Source organism: Seriola lalandi, unplaced genomic scaffold, assembly GCF_002814215.2.
Source record: "Seriola lalandi dorsalis isolate HSWRI2012SDOR001 ecotype SW California unplaced genomic scaffold, Sedor1 jcf7180002054677, whole genome shotgun sequence".
Classification (NCBI taxonomy): Eukaryota; Metazoa; Chordata; class Actinopteri; order Carangiformes; family Carangidae; genus Seriola; species Seriola lalandi.
The window spans coordinates 356348-376925 of record NW_019525230.1 but is presented as its reverse complement, the minus strand read 5'-3'; the positions used below and the strand labels follow the sequence as shown (position 1 = coordinate 376925).

At 40.4% G+C, this 20578-nt stretch overlaps 4 protein-coding genes across 5 annotated transcripts; 2 read left to right on the top strand and 2 right to left on the bottom strand.

Annotated features, from left to right (window-relative positions):
• The first annotated feature begins 1348 nt into the window (after positions 1-1348).
• dhrs1 (dehydrogenase/reductase (SDR family) member 1) lies at positions 1349-6007 on the top strand. Its single transcript, XM_023421805.2, has 9 exons — positions 1349-1508; positions 2418-2563; positions 2855-2998; positions 3167-3246; positions 3538-3670; positions 3828-3971; positions 4056-4125; positions 5105-5185; positions 5320-6007. The coding sequence occupies exons 2-9, from the start codon at positions 2420-2422 to the stop codon at positions 5454-5456; spliced, it is 933 nt and encodes a 310-aa protein (XP_023277573.1). The 5' UTR covers positions 1349-1508; positions 2418-2419; the 3' UTR covers positions 5457-6007.
• Positions 6008-6923: 916 nt separating this feature from the next.
• LOC147818213 (E3 ubiquitin-protein ligase RNF212B-like) lies at positions 6924-15157 on the bottom strand. The gene is made up of 12 exons (XM_087178137.1): positions 15048-15157; positions 14861-14913; positions 14677-14751; positions 14310-14416; positions 14118-14220; positions 13980-14008; positions 13839-13879; positions 13709-13733; positions 13546-13612; positions 12922-12976; positions 12746-12776; positions 6924-7068 (listed from the first exon to the last, which is right to left on the bottom strand). Exons 1-12 carry the CDS (start codon positions 15145-15147, stop codon positions 6924-6926), a joined length of 831 nt encoding a protein of 276 aa, XP_087034263.1. The 5' UTR covers positions 15148-15157.
• homeza (homeobox and leucine zipper encoding a) lies at positions 7019-11339 on the top strand. Of its 2 annotated transcripts, none has more exons than XM_023421930.2 (3): positions 7019-7464; positions 8244-8336; positions 8725-11339. In XM_023421930.2, the coding sequence occupies exon 3, from the start codon at positions 8747-8749 to the stop codon at positions 10754-10756; it is 2010 nt and encodes a 669-aa protein (XP_023277698.1). In that variant the 5' UTR covers positions 7019-7464; positions 8244-8336; positions 8725-8746; the 3' UTR covers positions 10757-11339. The 2 variants fall into 2 exon arrangements, with proteins under 2 accessions (XP_023277698.1, XP_023277699.1); XM_023421931.2 differs by having other exon boundaries at positions 8244-8428.
• Positions 15158-17253: 2096 nt separating the features above from the next.
• Positions 17254-19238, bottom strand: zp3f.1 (zona pellucida glycoprotein 3f, tandem duplicate 1). The gene is made up of 10 exons (XM_023421951.2): positions 19105-19238; positions 18834-19000; positions 18653-18756; positions 18456-18544; positions 18186-18366; positions 17986-18091; positions 17794-17879; positions 17599-17690; positions 17455-17528; positions 17254-17371 (listed from the first exon to the last, which is right to left on the bottom strand). The coding sequence occupies exons 1-9, from the start codon at positions 19169-19171 to the stop codon at positions 17464-17466; spliced, it is 957 nt and encodes a 318-aa protein (XP_023277719.1). The 5' UTR covers positions 19172-19238; the 3' UTR covers positions 17254-17371; positions 17455-17463.
• Between the last annotated feature and the right edge of the window lie 1340 nt (positions 19239-20578).

Sequence of the window (20578 nt, the reverse complement as noted above, 5' to 3'; positions counted from 1 at the left end):
ACCCACCATCCAGCTGTGCTTAAATATTTAAAAAACTTGCCACTGGAGGATGACTGCCCACTGCTCTAAATCGATGAGACTGATTAATTACAACCTGTTTAGTTTACCTGTCTACAATTGTAGACATTTGCTGACAAATGACAGTGGAGTCAAGTTTAGTGCACAAGAAAACTGGCTTTAATCTGCTGTTCTTTCAAAAAGCAAGAAACAGACACATTGGGAATCGTGTAAATGCTAATAATATTCAACGGGTGATAAAAGTAACTCTAAATCTGATAGGGAACAAGACTACACATGTACACGCAGGGCTACTGGGAGTTACATGATAGAGTATTGTACAGTATTATGTATTTGTTTGGTTTGGCTTCTTTTCTGCTGACAGTATTCCATGTTGCGTATAAAAGTTTCCCGTAAAGTTCAACTGTTGATAATGATTGACTAAATCTTTTCTATCCATGTTATTCATGTGCCAGCGACCAGAAGTTTAAAAAAAAAAAAATTGGACAAATATGGTATATTGGGAAATAGTAACTATTTATTTGTGCTGTTACATTAATACTTAACTAATTCGATATTTTGTTTATATTCCTGATTTGTTTTATGTGTAAAGAGTATGCCATCATGTGTTGGAAGGATAACACAGGCCCCGCCTATGGGCTTTAAGGCTTTTTATGTATTATAATTATCATTATTTTTTAATGATAATAATAAGTGATGCTTCACCATCAAATAAGAAAGAAATGTACATACGTGTTTAAATGTTTTTTGAAGCCACCACATCGCCTTCATATATAAATCGTAAAACCAGGGTTACTTGGAAATATATTCTTGTAACATTTAACAGGCTTTTGCATAGGCCTATGTATTATTGCCTCTACTACCTCCTCATCTGTCTGCAGGCTGCCCGCCGTTGATGTGTGTATTTTTAGGAGAACTACAGCGCCATCCTGTGTGCGTCGTTGTAAGTTAAACCAAGGAACCACCTCCGACACCTCCGATTTATGTCTGTCGTCATGTAAACTGTGGTCAACTTAACCACAACAAGCCTACATCGGTGTTAAAATTTGAATATTAGTTAACTAGCAACTAGCACAACAGCGCGTGAGTGACGCTCAGTAACAGCGTCAGTAGTTTATTGAGACACTGAAAATAACAACTCCTTGATGGTTTAGTCATTTTGAAAACATGAATATATTTTAATGAGGTTGTGCAACTTATATTTGTCTCCAGGGAGTTAAAAATAATAACAAAGGAGGAAGTTAGCACGAATGAACCCTCGGTGTGAGATACTCTCGTCTGGCGTGTTCTCGCGATATTACGGTAGATGCGGTGCTTCGGTAGCCTTGTAACAGTCACAATGCTGACATTGTAGCTCGAGGCACAGTTGGATATTATTCATAACAGGAGCAAAAGCCGCCGTGACAACATCACCGATACGTTTCCTTGTTGATTGTCGCCTAAGGAATATTTTTGGAACTTGACAAACTAGATCCATCGCTTTCTGTGGAGTAAGTGTTGGTCTTTTTCGATGCACTTCAGCACATTATGTAAATCTGTAAAGTTTTTTTTTGTTTTAAAAACATAAACATGTTAAATAACAGAATCTCAGCCCTGGTAAACATGAATTATAACGTTATGTAGAGGCAGCACCCTACAATAATTTAATCAAATTGTATAAACGAGTCAACAGTTCAACAGAAAAGTCTTTGAGTGATTTAGAAAAGGTCCGAGTTGTTATAAAGATGTTAAAACGAGAAGAATTTAGTTAGAAGAGCAAATGCAAATCAAATGAAAGAAAAACTATCCTAAGAACGACAGAAAATCATGACCTTAGGTGTGTGTTTTATTGTGAGTAAAACGGCCTTAAGATGTTTCTGAACAGATGTTTCTGGTGTTATCACTGCCTCTCTTATCTCAGTAGTAAACTTGTATTCCGTGTTATAACTATCTTGTTTTCCCCCTTTGAATACATTTAACAATAGCATTTCTATGGCCTTTTATAGTGGGGATACAATTTTACCTTTATGTGATTTGGGCAGCATTCTTTATTTAGGTTAATACCCGTTAAACTTATCACTGATAAATCATTAATCACCACTATGACTCTCGATATCAGAGTTATATCAGCTGCATATACATAATACTACAACAGAGAAGTTGTGAAAGGCAAATGTAGTTGTGCAAGGCAACTACAGATATCAAGTGAACTATGGACAGTGGGTGGTGACAGCACTGTTTCATTCATGCAGCCATGTTTATGGTCATTTAAGGAACTTTTATTTTTATTTTTTAAATTCCCCTTAGACCTCTGATCATATCTAACCCCCACAGACCAATATTCCTCCTGTGCACTTTTAGCTTTCATGGTGTTTTGGAGCTTAACGCCTACTGTATGTGGTGTTGTTTCCTCCCCCCAGAGATGTCCCTGTCTGGCTGGGTGTGTGTTGTAACAGGTGCCTCCAGGGGCATTGGCAGGGGAATAGCTCTCCAGCTGTCTGAGGCGGGAGCCACGGTCTACATCACAGGGCGCCAGGAGAAGACACTGAAACAAACTGCTGCAGAGGTAAAAATGTTGAGCTAGAAGGGCTAAATCAGACGGCTGTTAGGTAGAGAGGGAAAAGCAATGTCCGTTAACCTATCTCGTGATGACAATGGTGCCATCACTTTGTAATCCATAGGGTTAGCTCCCCAAAATGTAAATTTCCTCCTTCTATCCAAATATCTGGTGGATGACCTAGAAAACATTGCATCTAAAATGTATTTTTTACTTTGTTGTTCTGTGTTTATTAGTAGTAGTGTTTCAGTCAGGATTTGTTACGGTTGTTTACAGCTGATGTCTTTGTTCTCAAAACAGGTCAAGGAGAGGGGTGGGAACTGTGTGCCAGTCATCTGTGATTCTACAAAGGATAAAGACATTGAAGAACTGTTTGAACGGATCAAACACGAACAGAACGGCAGGCTGGATATGCTGGTTAACAATGCCTATGCTGGAGTTCAGGTAGGTACAGTATGTTGCACGACTTTGTAAATTGCATACTTGAAATAGTATAAATTATTCGTAGTACACTTAATGAAGAGTAAAGCTGTATGAACAAAAAGGAAACAGCTGGTAAAGAGGACTAACCACTGTGATTTCCCCCGAACTTGACACATGATGTTGCTTCAGGCTATTTTTGAGAGTATGGGGAAGAAGTTCTGGGAAACTGATCCGTCTATGTGGGATTCCATTAACAACACAGGCCTCAGGTATGTTTTCGTACTTAATCATATCTGATAAATTCATGTCATTGTCTGCAAACTGCTTAGTCATGACCTTGAACATAGTGAGTTTTCCTGACGTCAACTGTGACTCAACTTGTTCCCCTTTGTCAGTAGAAGCTCTTTATACATAAATAAAGAAATTGAGAGTGATGTGATACATAAAATTATATATTTTCTGTTAATTCCAGCAGTGATAATTAGCACATTATTAGAGGTATTTTAATATTGAGAGTATAAAAAGTATTTAACTTATTCCTTTTTGTGTTTATCTGACAGGGGCCACTATTTCTTCTCAGTTTATGCGTCTCGGTTGATGGTGGCACAAGGTCGAGGTTTGATAGTCACCATTTCATCCATGGGAGGACTGCGCTATCTCTTCAATGTGCCATACGGTGTCGGTAAAGCTGCAGTAAGATCTCTACTCATAAAGTCCCAGATTTGTGTTATCAAGACCCAAATCTCTGTTAACACAGCACATGCGCTATATAATCAAATCTAAATAATATATTTGGACACATTTTTGTCAGTGTTTTATCAGCCTGTTTTGTTTTGTGGTTTGTTTCCAGTGCGACAGGCTGGCAGCGGACATGGCTGTTGAGCTGAAAAGTCGGGGAGTGGCTTCTGTCAGCCTGTGGCCAGGGCCAGTACAAACAGAGCTGGTATCACAGTTGATACTGGAGAAAGATCCACCACAGGGTGTAAACTCTAAGGTAGACTCTTCTCTAACAGAAAATTCTTATTCATGGTTGCTTCTTCATTTTTTTTGCTAAATTTCTCGATTTTCCTCTCTTCAGTTTAAAGATGTATTTGCCGATGGAGAAACCACAGAACTGAGTGGGAGGTGCATTGTCAACCTGGCGAAAGGTAGGTTTGTACTGTAAGATGCGGTAGTCAATTCACAGCTGGGTTGTTAATATGGAGACTGAAATGGCTTTAAGGGCACGCGTCCATGCAGCGTTTTCCTCTGGCAGAAAAGTGCTGGTAAGGCGCTGGTAAGGCGCTGGCGAGCGATTCATCCTGCATGGGTTTTGTTTCTCTCACAACAATATCTTGAAAACATATCACCACCGCTGTTGTATGATAGACCAGCATCACCCGTTTGCTGTTTATTGCTGACATTAATGTGGGTGATCAGATCACAAGTGGACAGCTCTAAGTTCAGGGGTGAACTGAGATACTTAGAGCTGACCACATGTGATCAGATCACTGAAGACGCATGTTAACGCCAGGTCTGAGCAGGACCTCGGTGTTCAGCCGATCTGCTCCCACAACTGGGCTTTTCTGTCTTTGTTGTGATAGTTTCCGTCTGACATATACAGCTCGGGATAGACGGGCACAGTCAGAACAAGCTTCTCCTCCATTTTCTTTTGTTACCAGGGTGATGACTCCCACCACATCTGATTGGTTGGCTGAAAAGGAGCTTCAGTGATGATACCAGCAACGTTTCTAAAAAAGTTCAGAAATTTTCAACTAGAAGAACTTGGAGTGACTTCACAAAAAAAGTGGAGCTCTCTCCCTCTCTCTCTCTCTCTCTCTCCTCACTGGGAACAAATGAAAGTAGAGGCTGGCGCTTAGGAAAGAAATGCTCTATGGACACACACCCCAACACCTCCAGTCCAGTAAATGTCAGCAAGAAGGGCTTTATAGGAGTGATTTTACAGGAGTGAACACACACAGTAACTGTGAACACATATTTGATCTGCATGCTGTTCATTTTAACAAGTTTTCATAAACTTCTACTATAAATGCTGAAAAGCCTTTACTGGTTCAACTGATTATTTTAGAGAGGCTTGTTCATTTTCAAACTAAGTCTGTTTTGAAATGGTTTCTTTCTCCCTGAAAGATAAAAGTCTGATGTCGCTGACTGGGAAAGTTCTAATGACTTGTGACCTGGCAAGACGCTACGGGATACTAGATGTTGATGGTAAATTTTGTATTTGCTCTCTCCTAATTTTCTAAGATTTGAAAATGTATGTTGTGAAATTACCATTTTGTGCGTATGTGTGTGTGTGTGTGCGCACTTAATTCTAACACTTTGTCCGTCTGTTTTTTTTCCAGGGCGGAGTGTAGTCGATTTCACTTCCCTAAAATTCCTCCTGACCCAGGTCCCATATCTCTCCTGGCTCTCAGTTGTTGTCCCAGGATTCCTTCGCCTGCCACGCTTTGTGCTCAACCTGGCAAATAATCGGTTCTAAACATTTCCTGTATCAGTACTGAAGCAGCAGTGTACTTGTGTTTCAGCAGACTTAAATGGTCCAAATATAATATCTATCTAATGGATGTTGATCAGAACCAATACTGATGGCTCAGTGATGACAAGAAAACTTACAAGCCCAAACAGGGGTAAACTATTTAGACTGACCTATATATCTACATACACATTTCTTGTTTTGGTTTTTTGAAGGAAGATTATTTAAACTGTGTATATGCATTCCTGCTTGAGTACTAATTGAATATGATTCTATGAAGTAAACATGAAGAATTAATTAGCATATTCTCTATATTTGAACATTAACACTAATGTCAACTGTGAGTGAAACCACACAATGTGAAAATGGGGATCATTAATATTACTATATATATACTTTTTTTATATGTAAAACTGAATATTACACATATTATAAACATATAATTGTGTATTTTTGCACCTATTACGTACATTTATTTGTTATATTTCTACTAAATGTACATACATGCAACACTGCCACTACTGTATTTGCCTGGTAAATAAAGTAATGTGAACTTGCTTCTGGTTACACTTCTCACTCCTTCTTGCAAAGTAAGTATAAAAAAAGAAGTACTTCGATATAATGGAATCCTTTGCAGAAAGATTAGTATCTATATCTAGCCAATATTATTATATTATTTAGCATTAACAGTATTATAAATGCTACCTCTGACTGAGATACAAAAGACTTAAATACAACTGCCTTATTTTCAGAGACAGAACATACTTTCAGAATATTGCTCAGGGACAATTGTGATTGTACTATAAAAAAGGATATACCCAAAGAAAAGACACTGTGAACTATTTCTTGTGGGGGCTTTTGTATAACAGTACATCTAAGTTTTTCTGAATCTTTTTTTGGTGATACTTAGGGAATTGATAAAGGGCCTTAGCCAGAGTTTTAGAGATATTGAGGAATTTAAAATTCTTTTTATTTGGATTTTTCATATTTTATTCATTCATTTATTTAGCTTACATTTTTAATTTAGTGTTGGAATTTTATTTTCTTTCTTTTGGTTTCATTTCTGAACATTAAAGTCTGCATGCTGTTTGAAGCCCACTCCAGACTGCTAGCAATGCGATTCTAGTGGAAACCGTCTTCTTTGCTTATTACTAAGATATATTAACACCGGACTCTGCATTTGTAGTAGTATGCATTAGTAGTATTTGTAGTAGGAAAAATATGCTCAGTGGTAGCAATGGCTGTGGGGTTATAACTCAGAAGATTCAAGGACCTCTGGGGGTCTTGAAAAAGGGGTTCCAGCATAAACATTAGAAAACTTATTAATTGGAGCCGGGTGACTTTTGTGTTTTGAATTTAACAAGATAATGATTCTCGTCGAAAACCGTGTCAGATGTTTGTGGCCATGATATGAAGAGGAGGGTGGTGGTGGGGGGGGGTTATTGGTGGGTGGTTGACGTGAAAATGTTTAGCCTACTGCCACGGATTTATTATACAAGCGCCTCCTCCCTCCAATCCATGGTCTGCTCTCCCAGACTGGCACACCCACCCACCGTCACTGTGGGAGAGTCGTTGGGCCTTCTGGGCTTCCTGGTCCTCAGCTCCGCCTCGCCTCGATCTGGCCGGACAGGGGGAAACACTTCTCAGTTAAAGAACAAAAGCAACAACGGACAGACCGAGGAGGACGAAGTAACGGCGACTCCAGTTCAGACCCGAACCTCACGGATTTGAGAGATCCGCGTCCTCCGCGGCAAAGAACCGGCCGACGACTGAACTCACACGAAAGGCGACAAACTTGGTCGCGTCGCATCTTTGTATTCCGCCCGTAAATCGTCGAGGTGCTTGATAAATAAGACAAGGGTCAAACAGGCAGACAGACGGTATTGTTTCCCTGCTCTTCCTCTAAACTTCGGCTGTAAAAAAAGCAAAGTAGCAGAAGGGAAACTCCGGGTTTCCTTTGTTTTCTCTTCGCCCAAACGGACTTCGGGGAGAAAGGGTTGTTTTGGCGTTTTCGGTAAGTTTATTTTTATGTTTCACTGAAGCGTGTCTGATGGCGAAGTGCGCCTGTGCAGTGTGAAGCGTTTTTAGTTAGTACGCCATAAAGGGGGAGACACTGGACCGCTACTGCTCTCTGGCCCAGTGAGCAACTTTTACAGCTTTGTTACTCTAAAACAAAAGACACGATGTGTAAACTCTCGCGGGGCGAATTAAGATCAAATATAAAAAAACAAACAAAAACAAACTGGGGGCAGCCACCACACGAGCTCATCCCCACGGCTTCCAGCGTGTCACGACTGACTAATACAGTGATCTCATGATTGTTAGCTATGTTTTTTTTGGTACACTTGAAAATTTCTTGTGTGGCTCAAGCGACCTAAATCGTCGGCCATGGCGTAACCTGCTAACTAAATGCGCAACATTTCCTCTGCTACTCCAAATTAACAACAACTCCTCCAAAGTGGAGAGGATGTACTTATTTCTAAAGGCACTGCTCGGTCAGTAGTTGTAAACATATAATTAGGTAAAGACTGTATTGATAAAGATGCCCATACTGGTCAAGAAGTAAATCTGAATCATAATAATTCCTTGTATTTAGCCTCCTAGCTGCTAAACTGAGTATCCATTGTTGTGTTGAAGTGCTGGCTCAACACCTGTTGCTTAGGAAGAAAAAAAAAAATGTGTTTACTTTTTCAAATCACTTTTCTTAAGAAATATCTGATGTTCAACGCTAAGTGTGAAGCGTGTCTAGACTCAGACTTGAGTATGACTAACGCAGCTCATTTTCTCTTACAGGTTTCTGTTGTGGGATCTGCCTTTGTGAGGAGGCTACACTTATCTTTCGGGACTGAGTACTTGGAAGTGGAACAAAGCCCGACTGGGAAAGGGGTGAGAAATAGACGGTGATGGATTTTTCGTAGATGCCCATTCCACACGCCCCCACCCTTTGTGGCCGATCCCCCCACTCACACAAAACAAAAGTCAGTCACCACACTTTGGGGGAGGGGAACCCAGTCTGGACCGAGAGTATACGACTAGTTTCACTGGTAGTTCAGAATAAGAGTGCAAAGTAAGGGGGGGAAGGGGAAACAGCTGTCAGATAATTGACTTTGAGAGTGAATGAGAACAGAAACTTCTTAAAACTTCATAGCCTGTACTCCCGGCTGTGCTCTTCAGAAGAAATGTTCTTTCTTCCTACAGTTATCTTATCTGTGAGGCAGTCGTGACAAGAAAAACGTGCCAACAACTAACTTGGCATTTGTGTCTCTTTTTCTAGGTGAAAGGCCTTGACATCCCAGATGGCAACCTACAGTGAACATAATGGCAGAAACGGACTATTTGTGGGCATGAAGGGGTCTTTCGAAGGAAAAGCAACAAAGACAGAATGTGAAGGAAAGCTTGAAGCTAAACGGCCCTCCAAGGATTTGCGCCACTCTGCCAGCTCAGCAGAGAGCAACGCAAGCGGTGTGGCTAGTTTCACCACTAACCACAACTCTGTTGTTTGTCTGCCTCTGGTGTCAGAGGGACTGAAACTAGTATGGACACAGTCTGATCAGACCCGTGAACTTGACACAATCCCAGAGCTGGTCCAAGCCTTTAACTTATTTCCGTACCCATCATCCCGTGAGGTTAACACCCTGGCCCGGCTATGTTCCTTGCCGCTGGACAAAGTTAAGGTGTGGTTTATGGTGCAGAGAATTAAATATGGGATCAGCTGGTCTTCAGAGGAGATAGAGGAGACACGGCGGAAGCTAGCAGTACCTGAGCTTTATGTTGACTCTACTGAAACAAATGAGGATGGCAAAACAAACGACAAAAGCGAAATTTGTGAGGAACTGGCAACTGAGGAAAAAGATAGCGATGAAGTAGAGGGTGCTCTCACCAGCATCACCCCCCAGAAAGTGAAACCAAAGTGTGAGTCACCAGATTCCTATAAACCAGCCAAACCCTCTGTCCCATGTTTCAGTTCCACCCTTCCACCTCCTCAGGATTCATACTTCTACCGCCCACCAGCAGACACGCCAGCAAGTACAGCAACCGATGTCTCCCTTGACCTTTCAGAGTCATCTTCGAGGCAGCACCGTCATGGGCGCTACAAAAAGTCTAAAGCTCAGCTCGCTGCTCTTCGAAAGAGCTTCCTGAGAGAGAACTGGCCCGCAGAGGCAGAGCTCAGACGTTTGCAGGAAGAAACTGGGCTGACCCGCAATGACATTCGTAAATGGTTCAGTGACAGCCGTTACCAGCTTAGGGTTGGCCGAGGAAGCCTGGCAGCAGCCCAGAGCTATTCTAAACACCCTGCTGTGGGGGGTAAACATGATCAACAAACTCAACCTCTTCCACTTATTACTCAAAAGACTCGTCATCCTAATAGTGTGAAGGGCAGTGAGGCAGCACGTAGCAACGGGACTAAAAATTCACATTTCTTTCAGACCTTTTTGTCAAACACCCTGGAAGCCTTTGGGGAAAGGGTTCTTGAAACAGAAGAGTGTGATGCTATGGAGGAACTTTCTGGTGATGGCGACAGTTTTAAAGACGAGGAACAAAGTGAAGAACAACCCTTACAATTGACCAAGACCTGCAAGATTGAGCCAGATGTTCCACAGGAACCATCAGGTGTATTAAAATCCTCCCCCTTCTCTTCCACCTCTGGCAGCCCACCACTGACCACCTCGCCCACTAAACCGCCTTCAAACAGCAACAACACATCAAAGAAGTCAGCCCACCCAGCCAAAGCCAGTCCTTCACAAACACCCGTGCGCGTCTCAGGGGCTCCTTCATCTGCATCCACGTCCCCTGCTCTCACTCCTGCTGGGCGACCAAGAAAGACCAAGGAGCAGCTGGATGTGTTAAAGCAGCACTTCTTGCGCTGCCAGTGGCCCAAGAGTGACGATTACACTGAACTTGTTAAGCTTACAGGTTTACCCCGGGCAGATGTTATTCAGTGGTTTGGTGACACGCGGTATGCTGTCAAAAATGGTCAGCTACGCTGGGTGAAGGGGGTCCGTGACCAGTTCTTGGCAGAACTTGCTGCCCAGCAAAGTGGCAGTGGTTTAACTAATGGAAGTGGCTCTGGGACATCTACCCGAGTTGGCGGTAGCCGTAAACGAAAATCTCAAGCAAATGGAACAAGTGCAGATCCCCCTGATACTCAGCCATTGATAGCATATTACCTTTCAACAGGCTCACTACATGAAAAAGACCTTGACTCTCTATGCAAGAAATCAAGAATGAGCTACCAGCAAGTGCGAGATTGGTTTGCATCTCAGGATGTTGTGGAAACTGACCAAGAGCCTATCATTACTGATTGAGACACTGGAACCAGACTTCAGAACGTTTTATCAAAGTAGGTGGAGTGCTCCTCACATCCTTTGCACCAACAAGCATAGTTATTACTTTGGTTTAAATTGCTTTAATTGAGGCAGGTTTGAAACATCCAGTCTTCCCAGTACAAGCCCCAAATCAGGTTTGCGTTTTTTATATATGCTGCATTTCTTGCTTATCCTAATATATTTGGACTTGAATTATACTTGTGCTGCCTGTGTTGCTGTAAATAGGACAGTAACTTGTACACTGGTTTGCGTTATTTTTTTGAGCTTATTATTTTTGTTTAGATATCACTACTACAGATTTTTCTAGTATGCTATTGTAGCAGTATAATTTAAACTGGTTGTACTTTTGGTACCTTACTATAGCAGATGAGTAACTGCTCCAGAAAATGTCTACGTTGAATTTGTTGACTGATCACTGTGTGTCATCATTCCTTTACAGCCAATAATTCCTTATCATGAAAAGCACACTGGACATGTACACTTTAAAATGACATCTTGCACTTTGGTTTTAGAGCCTGCTGCCATTATGTTCATTAAATCCAATTCTTTCTCAAAAGATGAATTCCTAACTAAACAGTGTCATTCTTGATCCCTGAACAATGAAACCTTTTAATCATCATGTCTTTTGAAAACATAAAATAGTTCCATCTAATTTTATTAATGTCTCCGGCATATTTCTGAAACATTCCTAGTTCTCTGTTGTAATATTTGATTTACTATTTGAATACTTTGTTTGTCATTTGCATTTAACTGCACCTTTTAATAGTAAAGGTTAACAGTATTAAGAAAGCAGCAATCACATTGATATCATACAGATATCAGAATTGCCAATTTCAATTTTGATTTGCGCTCATTGATTCAGTCAGTAGTTTTCTCTCTTTTGTCTTAATAGGTGTAGGCTGTGATTTGATGGTTTAAAAGATAGACAAAGTACATAACTGATGGGGGTCCATCTACTGTATAAGTAGCAAAGGGTTTGAATCCAAACAAAAATTACCACTCTTTCTGTCAACTCAGATTATGAATGATAGTACCAACATTATACATTTGAGTTCTCCGGTCATGTATACATTGCTGTGTGCTGCAAGAAGAAAAAAACTCCACACTGAAGAGCCGTACTTAGTCGATCTACAGGGGATCGACTTTAAATGGAGTCAAGAGTTTAGTTCCTTAGAAATGTCTGGACAGAGGTTAGTTGACCAGAATGTTGACAAAGCAGTATGCATCACTGTGTTTTGTCATCTTATTAGTCATGAAAGGTTAAGGCAAGTGTCATACTGTGGGGCAATGTCCGTAACAGTTCGTTTCCACCTTTGCAGGTGGTATTCAATGTATTTTTTCACAGTTTGAGAAAAAAAATCTCATATGACAATTGTGTCACTGGAAACCAGTAAAGGATTTGCCTTTATAATCATGTGTGCCAGCGATGGTTTTTTGTGTGCTGTAGTGAATCCAGCTGAGTATGACTGATCAAACTATCAATGTAAATTCTGTGTTGTGAGCAAAAAAAAAGAAAGTGAGTGGCTGAAATTAATCTGAAGAAATGTCTCTAAAATTTGTTGCCACAGTTTAATTCCTTAACAGAAGATCAATATGGTAACATCGGTACAATGTTCATGTTAGCTTAATAATTATAAAATATCTATATTCCTTAGTATCCAAGATATTTAATGACTTGTGCCAACTGTTTCTAGGTGAAAACAAATTTGTATCTCTGAACAAGACGTGACAGTCCTAACAAGCACAAAAGCTAAAGACTGTCACTGGCACAGTGCCGTTTCATTATTGCCTGGGAGACTGTATTGACAATCCACTCATAAACTGGAACTGGAAACCAGGAGTCTGATGCTGAGTTCTGAGGACGACAGAAATGTACTTACTCAGCAATTACATGAGTGTCGCATCAAGACCATTTAGAAATGTGATCCTCTGTTTCATGGCAGAAGTTATTTGGAAAGCATTTCCTACCTTGCAGAGGTGCTGAAGGATGTGGGTGTTCCTTATTAAAACAGTGGGGGAAAAAAAGGGGGATTTTGATTCAGGACGGAGTGCATTCAGTTTCAAATCCGATCAAGCAAAGTCTACCCAGTTCAATAACAGAAGCTATGCCAGAGAAACGAAAGTGTGTGCGCAACCACACTTACTGCGTCCGTGTTCATAAAGAGAACTATGGCTGGAAACAGAGGCTGATCCAGGAGTCTGGCAAAAACAGAAAGAGGGCAAAGTGTTTTCTTGATTTTTTACAACAAAAGTTAAAACCAAATCATTACATTTGTGAAATTCTGCATAATGTTTATATAGAATTATATATATAGTAAGTACTAATATATATATAAATATATAAAGAGTACTAACAAGGATCTTATCTATGAATGTATAATTACTGTAGAGTGTGATACATTGCTGACCTTGGAAAAAGTAATTTGACAAAGGAAATCTCAAATCAAGATCCACTTGTTAGCTTTTTCCTGAAACTTTCAACCTCACTTCACTGTCTTCATCAGAGGATGAAGTTCACTCTGACTCTTCAGTTGTCATGGACATGGTATCTTCATAATAACCAAACAATCAGATGTGGTTGAAAGGTCTGACAAAAGCCACGAAGTGGATTTTTTTTTAAACTGCAATTATTATGTCAATAAGGAACTTCAAAGGTTGCATAGGAATTAAATTATTAATTTACATCTTTATTTTCACTGTTTTTAAACCATAACATTAATTTAGGTAAGGAAGTAATGACCTGAAGACAATGTAACTGGGAGACTTACTGTGAGGGAGGAGAGACTGGGACCTCTGTCTCTGGCCCACCCCTGGGACTCTGCTGTACCAAATTGACTGAGAAAGAGACAAAATGTTTGAGCAGAAGATGTTATATAAGTCTTTTCTGTGTAGATATGTGATGATGTCGCAAATACAGAATGAAATGCAAACCTGATAGTTCTTAAACGAGGGGTAACTGGTAAAAGAAAACATACATGTAAACATCTTCATCAACTTGAATCAAAAAATATTAAATTGACGGACACTAAAAACAAACAATTCAAATTACATCTGGGTTTACCTGGGGAGGTGACAGCGACAGGAAGTGACATCCTTTGAGCACTATATATAAGAAAAAAATGTATATTCAATCATTGTAAGAACTTAAATGCTGATAGGTGTTTCAAACACAATAGTTCGGGGGTAATTTGGCCTTTTTTACCCATTTATTTGAAACTGTCCTGGAGAAACCTGAGGCAAGTAGAAAAAGTACAGGATGAATTAGACATCTGATGAACCAACTTGAGATGGACGTCTTAAGAAAAGTGAAATTTTCTTAATAGAATTTTGGAACATTTACCCTCCTCTGAGAAAGTGGCTTTTTAAGTTCAGCAGTCTCTCTTTCCAGCTCTGAAAGTTGCTTCTTTAAGACGGCATTCTCTCTCTTCAGCTCGGAGAGTTGCCTTTTGATAACAGACATGAGGAGAACAGCGTTGCAATCAAGGTTTCACTTGCACAGCTGCGAAGGAACAATAATAGATATTGAAATCACCTGTAGCCTTGCTCAGTGACTTCCTTCAGACGCCCTTCCATTTCAACAGACTTGTGCTTGAAGTGCGCTGAGACTCTCTCCATCTGTGTCCGCTGAAAAAGCGCAACCTGAGGAGCATTAAGATCCCACTATTAAAGATTCTCGCAGTGAAAATAAAAGACTGTGTAAATCAACTTTGGCTAGCGGATAATAGGTCAGCGATTCCCAAATGATCTTATAGCATAGCAATGCTTAAGTGAAGCTTTTAATCTTTCAGTCTCATGCTGAATGACTCACTGACTGCTCTGACATTTAAAATCCTGGTATAGCAATTAAAAAGGACTGATGTGATGGAGCTTGGGGGGCCCACTGCACAGAGGAGACAGACCTGTGATATGTGCTCCAGCCGTGACTGGATGAGCTTCACAGGGTCCTTGAAAAACACCTTTTCCTGTGGCTTCATCTAAAATAGAATTATGTGCATATATAATATGTTGGCTGTGTGAAATAAAGTAATCCTCTGTTGATGGCATCAGACAGAAACCTGCAGTGAATATGTCAAACTCACCAACCTGATCAGTGATGGGCAGATAACTGCAGCTGGCCCCACATACGCTGCACTGCTCTGAGAGAAGAGACAAGAAGCAAAATTTTCTGTCACACTGTGTCAGATTTGAGAGATGATTTTAGATAATTACAGAAAAAAAGTGGGATAAAATTAACTTAGCAGCCAGAACAGATAGAAGATAACACTCTTACTAGATTTAATGCATGGTTCACAGCAGATGTGGCCACAGCTGGATATAGCAAACATCGCCCCACTCCTTTTGAAGCACTGGTTACAATGGAACCAGTCCATTTTAAGTCCTGTGTTTCCTCGTCTGCAAAAAAACAAAAGTTCACTATACAGAAATGTGATTGTAACATTAAATATTAAACTACTGAATATGAACATGAGTATGCGGACACCCCTGTTAACATGTTTTTATTTGTATTTGTACATACATACAAATACATGTATTTTTGGTGCTTGGGCTACATTTCATGGTTTTGGATAATGTGTGCTTCAGACTTTGTTGTAATAGTTTGGGGAAGGCCCTTTCCTTTTTCAAAATAATGCCCCTGTGCACAAAGCCAGTTTCATAAAGAAATTGTTTTCCCAGAGCTGGAACACTTGCTGTTATGGGAGCAAAAACCTCCCGCCAGGTTCCAAAATCTTGTGGAATATCTTCCCAGAAGACTTGCCACTATCACAGCAGGATACAGACTTTTTTTCCCCCACAGCATAAAGCTTTGACTGAGCCTATAGTGGTGTAATGATTCTGAATCTCCTATTGTAATCCCAACCTGCTGCCACCACTGCAGGTGCAGCCTGATCAGCTCTCATTACATTCCTAATGTCACAAATACTCACATTTCATGTCACAATTAACACCATAAACACATGTAATTTACGAAATTATCGTTCTACTCATGGCTAAGGACAACTAAATATTTGTTAATATTGTACCCATGTACTTGTTTTTCGTCTAAATACATGTGTCACGTGACTATTTGCACCAATCATGACAGTGATCGCACCTGCTGTAAAACTTAGGCTAGTTGATTTAGCTCAAAATGGATAACACCCCGCCGCTGTTGAATGTGTTCAATAATCACTATTCGATATGTTTGAGTGTCCGCATACTTTTGGCCATGTAGTGTACCCGTCTGCGGATTCTAAATAACTACATACACACTGTACAGCGGTTGCTATGACAACAACTATTAGCTGCAGTTTGATTGCTTGCTAGCTAGCTAGCTAACTTTGGCTGGAAACTGACAACCGGAAGGTAACAAACATTCAAAACTTTAACATGATGGCTGGGAAATATCTGCTGTCTTGTTTTTGTTTCATTACCTGTGACTGCTCAGAAGTTGTTGAAGTTTTAAATATTTCAGTCGCAAATGACTAATCCCGTCCGTTTTCCGTGATGACGTTTTAACGCGCCAAAGATAAACCTAGATTACATCACGGGTTTTAACAGTGACAGATCAAAACGTTGTATTTTATGACTAATATGGACATGTATGAATCAGTGTTTCTTTAATGCTTAGAAAACTAATTTGTAGCTCTGGAAACTTCCTGGAAATAATGGATCTGGGGAAAACATGTATAATTTCAGTACAGATGATATTTAAAACCTTGATCTCTTTAGACCAGAGTTATTTTTGCTGCTTGTAGTTTTACTTAGTCATCTAAAAAACTCACAATGTAGGACACCTGTTGCACCACATCAGGTCATGACCTGCACTTTGATGTGAAATTCTGGATATTTTAGCTTTATAGCTTAATCATTAATATTTGCCAACTTAATCTGTCAACCACTAGTGTCAACATGTTTGTGTGGCCAATCGAGTGGATTCAGGATCAGATGGCAGTTCAAAGTGTGAGTATATGCGTAGAACCTGATGCAGCATCTAGTCAGTGCAGGTTTCTTTTAAACCAAAAGATTTACACCAAGATTAGCCTGGGAAGAGACAGCATGAAGGTGCCGCTTTACCAAAAGTTTCATTGCAATTTCAGATTTGCTTACAAGACATTTGTTTCACCCATAGCTGATGTAAATAAGGTTCCTATGCAAGATGTTTGGAACAACTTGCAGAACACAAATGAGTCAATGCCATTTTGGAAGTTAGAGTACAATATAGTATTATGTTCATATTTCCCCCTGGCAGTGCTCGTCTGATACCATTACTGAGCTTCATAGTTTTACAGCACAAATGTTTGTGTAATACCGAGTCACATTTTTTGCTAGACTTCAAATGGGACAGGAAAACTGGTCAACATTTCAAAATGGCCTTGTGTGTGCGCACACACACATTTTCAGTTTTACCCAGGAATAAAATTCAAGCTGCCATCAAGGTTATTCAAAAAAGGACATTTAAAGACAGACCAAATGATTTGAGCTTTGTTCAAGTTAAGTGGTTTTGATAAATCTTTAATGGCCACAGATCTGAAATGCAAAGAGACAACCAGGCACAAAGCAAGAATAAAAACCCAATTCAGATTGAAGGAGCCAGTCCATAAGATGGATCCATTTCTGAAGGAAAAGAAAAAAGTTTGAAGGTCGTTCTGAAGCAAAATAAATAGTGAATTGTAAAGTAAAATTAAGTTGTTTCTCACTTTGATGCTTCAGGAATTCACATCAGTGATGGTAAGTGGCCCAAGGACTGCTTTTTGTGCTACTCCAAGCTTCCCTGTAAAACAAGCAGTATTACACCAAATACAATGAGACCAGTTCAGTCCAGACATTGCCCAGACACATACCTGATGCGACACTCCTCATCCTCCTGGACTTGCAGCTTGAGTCACAGCAGTCACATAGATTGGCATATGAAGGGTTGTCCAGAAGCTCCCAGCTGATTGAGATAAGAGTCAGTGATTAGTTCTTGATTTGACTCAAGGTGGAATAGTTTTAGTACCGGTTACAATTAGACAATAAAACATAACAGGCGTTTTTACCCATGACCTTGGACATAGTGACAGGCCTTCTTTGTGTTGTCAAGACCAACAGGATCCCAAGCCACAAGTTTGCAGTGGATAAACACCTGTTAAGTGGCGTTGCAAGGCATTAAAAAGTTTTGTTCCAGTATTAACAGATTAAGTCTTGTATCTGAAAGAACATGTGCCATTAATACAGTGAAGAAGGTTTACCTCTTTTCCAAGTTCAAACCTAAAGGCCTGAAGGGAAAGGTGGATCTCAGATGATTTTTGCCGTGGTTCAAATTTTGAGCGGGATGTCTGGCTGTCCACAAGACATCTGTGTGGTTAAACATGAACAAAGAAGTTTTTAAAGGTTAAGCATTTCTTCCAAAAAAAGGCTAGTGCTCATATTTTCATCATAACAAGGATACCCTTTATTTGTGATTATTGGGTATAAATTGCTTTCAGGCTGCAGCTCTGGCGTGGCAGCAGCTACACATTCCTCAAGAAGCAGCAGCAAGGGCTGATGGGTCTTCTCCTCCACACTGGCCATGATTGGGATAAAGGAGCCCAGAGGAAAACTAGTAGATTCAGCAGGACCCGAGAAGTCATCTAGAGCAACAGATAGATTGATTTACTGTAGTCAAGGTGCCGATTCTGCCATTTTCCATTGAGCCTATGTACCGTGTGCTGACACCTACCATTCATAAGCCCAATGTGGAACACCAGATCTGCCTGACCATATGTATTAAACACAGGATCATAGCTGAGCGGGTACCAGTCTTTTGGCCTACATAAGACAAAACAGATCGAGTACAGAAACTACTGCCATTAATCACATGAACCTGTTTGATCACTTTTACTTCACACCCAGTGTGGAAGTAGCATGAATACACACCTCTCATATGTACAGGCGACTTGGTGAGTGAAGGGGACTACATGAGAGTCAGGAGAAGAAATGTAGGTCAGATCATTGGTGTACATCAGCTGATGCCCTGTGACCTACAAGGGAGACAAATGTCACCAGGCTGTAGAATATCGTTTACTTACGATGCCCAGGTCTAAAGTATGTTACTCACCAGTCTCCTGAAGTTACAGTCATCGAGGCCCACACTGAAAACAGCCTGCCTTGCCGTGAAGCTGGTGGGGAAACAGTTACCGAGACGGAAGAGTGACGGATCAGCCCGGGATCTGCTCTCTGTCCACACCAGCGTCATAAAATCAGTCCCACAGTCCAGCTTCATGTCTGTCAGGGACGCAACACAGAAAACAAATAGTCACATTTTTAAACAAACAGTTTGAGTAAAGAGTGTTAAAAACTAAAAAAAAATCTTTTTGATGCAACAACACCTGCATAAACTGAAATGGCAGCTACCAGGCTCAAGAGCAGAGCACCTTGCCAAAGGGAAGCCATCATGACTGAACACTGGAGACTAACACTACTGGGGCTTTTATCGCTTTTCAGCGCTGCCTGGGAGACGTTAATCAAGTTAACGTTAATCAAGTTAACGTCTCTCACCTGGTGTGTGTCAACAATCTCAGGTGCAGCGGCCTTCAGCCTAATTGCAACACATCTTATTTTGATATGGTGCAACTTGATTACCAACATTTTTACTTTTTATTGTGGTCATGAAAATGCAACGTGAAGTGATACTTTTTACACATATACATAAGAATAAATGTAAGGTTTATGATTTATTGTGAATTTATTGGAATAGATTTTCACAGATATACAAAGTCAACGTCAGGAAACAAGGAAATTTACTTAATAGTGTGAGAGCTTGCACATCCATGCAGAGAGCGACAGTGTGTATGAGCACACTTGCAGGTTAGTTTTGTCAATCGTTTGTTAGAAGTATCACAGTGGAAAAATTACAAACTATATACAAAACTAAGATTTAAATCTCACTTTCACATCCTTTTTACAAAACTTGCCTTTTGCACTCAGGCTTGTCTCCACTCAATTTACATATATGGCCATACATTTAGAAAAACCTCAAGCTACAATTCTCATCATTAACCTGCCCTGACTCAGTATCTGCTGATAAATGCCAGGGTTCACAGGGGCAATCCCCCTGACTTTTTCAGCACTGATCTGAACCACTTGTGTGTGTGGTCTGAAATCCTGATACGAGCGTGATCTGTGACGCTGCAGTTAGTAATCAGTCATTTCAGAACTCAAGGATTCGTCCCCCGACTCAGAGCTGCTGCCTGAGGTAAAAATGACAGCTGTGAGTTTTCAGTGTGAGAAAAAAAATGGTTGCGTTTGAATTTAGGGGCTAGATCTTCTCTCCTCTCGGCCAATCAGGTGGCTCTGAGGCCCTGATGGCCGCTGATCGTAAATGTTTCGTCTAGCGTCAGAGATAAATAATGCAGGAGGTCCTTCAAGTGTAAAGCCAAAAGTTTGAAGCCTGTTGTGAGTCAGTCGCCTTGAAAACCTCAAAGTGTAAATACTAATAATAAACTGGGACAAGTTATGAGTTTACAAGTTGTGACATTTAGCATCAACAACTTGCAGCAGTGTGGCAGGTTACAAGGTTACACCTCAGGCTGACAGATGCAACTTTAGCTTTTTATGGATGGTATTTTATTTCCTGGAGTTGTGTGCTGACTTTATGGATAACCAACTCACACGTATCTCATTTGAAAAGTAAAATCACAGCCTGAAGTGATCTTTAAAAGCTCAAGCCAAATCTCTTTAAAGCTTAAAGTGATAAACAGCAGCAGTATAAAAGTGCTCTTGGCTGGTTTTTGATGGCATTTAAAAAAAAGGGTAATGTATGTTGCTGCTAAAAAGATGAATAAATGGAGCAGAATCATAACA

Excerpts from the sequence above, each read along its gene's own strand:
- dhrs1 (XM_023421805.2), top strand. The coding sequence starts at position 2,420 with ATGTCCCTGTCTGGCTGGGTGTGTGTTGTAACAGGTGCCTCCAGGGGC. Across the intron at positions 3,247-3,537 it reads ATTAACAACACAGGCCTCAG|GGGCCACTATTTCTTCTCAG; the intron begins GTATGTTTTCGT and ends TTTATCTGACAG. Across the intron at positions 3,972-4,055 it reads CACAGGGTGTAAACTCTAAG|TTTAAAGATGTATTTGCCGA; the intron begins GTAGACTCTTCT and ends TCCTCTCTTCAG.
- homeza (XM_023421930.2), top strand. The coding sequence starts at position 8,747 with ATGGCAACCTACAGTGAACATAATGGCAGAAACGGACTATTTGTGGGC.
- LOC147818213 (XM_087178137.1), bottom strand. The coding sequence starts at position 15,147 with ATGGACTGGTTCCATTGTAACCAGTGCTTCAAAAGGAGTGGGGCGATG. Across the intron at positions 14,009-14,117 it reads AGCCACTTTCTCAGAGGAGG|GTTTCTCCAGGACAGTTTCA; the intron begins GTAAATGTTCCA and ends TACTTGCCTCAG. Across the intron at positions 7,069-12,745 it reads TCCTTCAGCACCTCTGCAAG|ATCGAGGCGAGGCGGAGCTG; the intron begins GTAGGAAATGCT and ends CTGTCCGGCCAG.
- zp3f.1 (XM_023421951.2), bottom strand. The coding sequence starts at position 19,171 with ATGATGGCTTCCCTTTGGCAAGGTGCTCTGCTCTTGAGCCTGGTAGCT. Across the intron at positions 19,001-19,104 it reads TGCCATTTCAGTTTATGCAG|ACATGAAGCTGGACTGTGGG; the intron begins GTGTTGTTGCAT and ends CGTCCCTGACAG. Across the intron at positions 18,545-18,652 it reads GTCGCCTGTACATATGAGAG|GCCAAAAGACTGGTACCCGC; the intron begins GTGTGTATTCAT and ends TGTCTTATGTAG.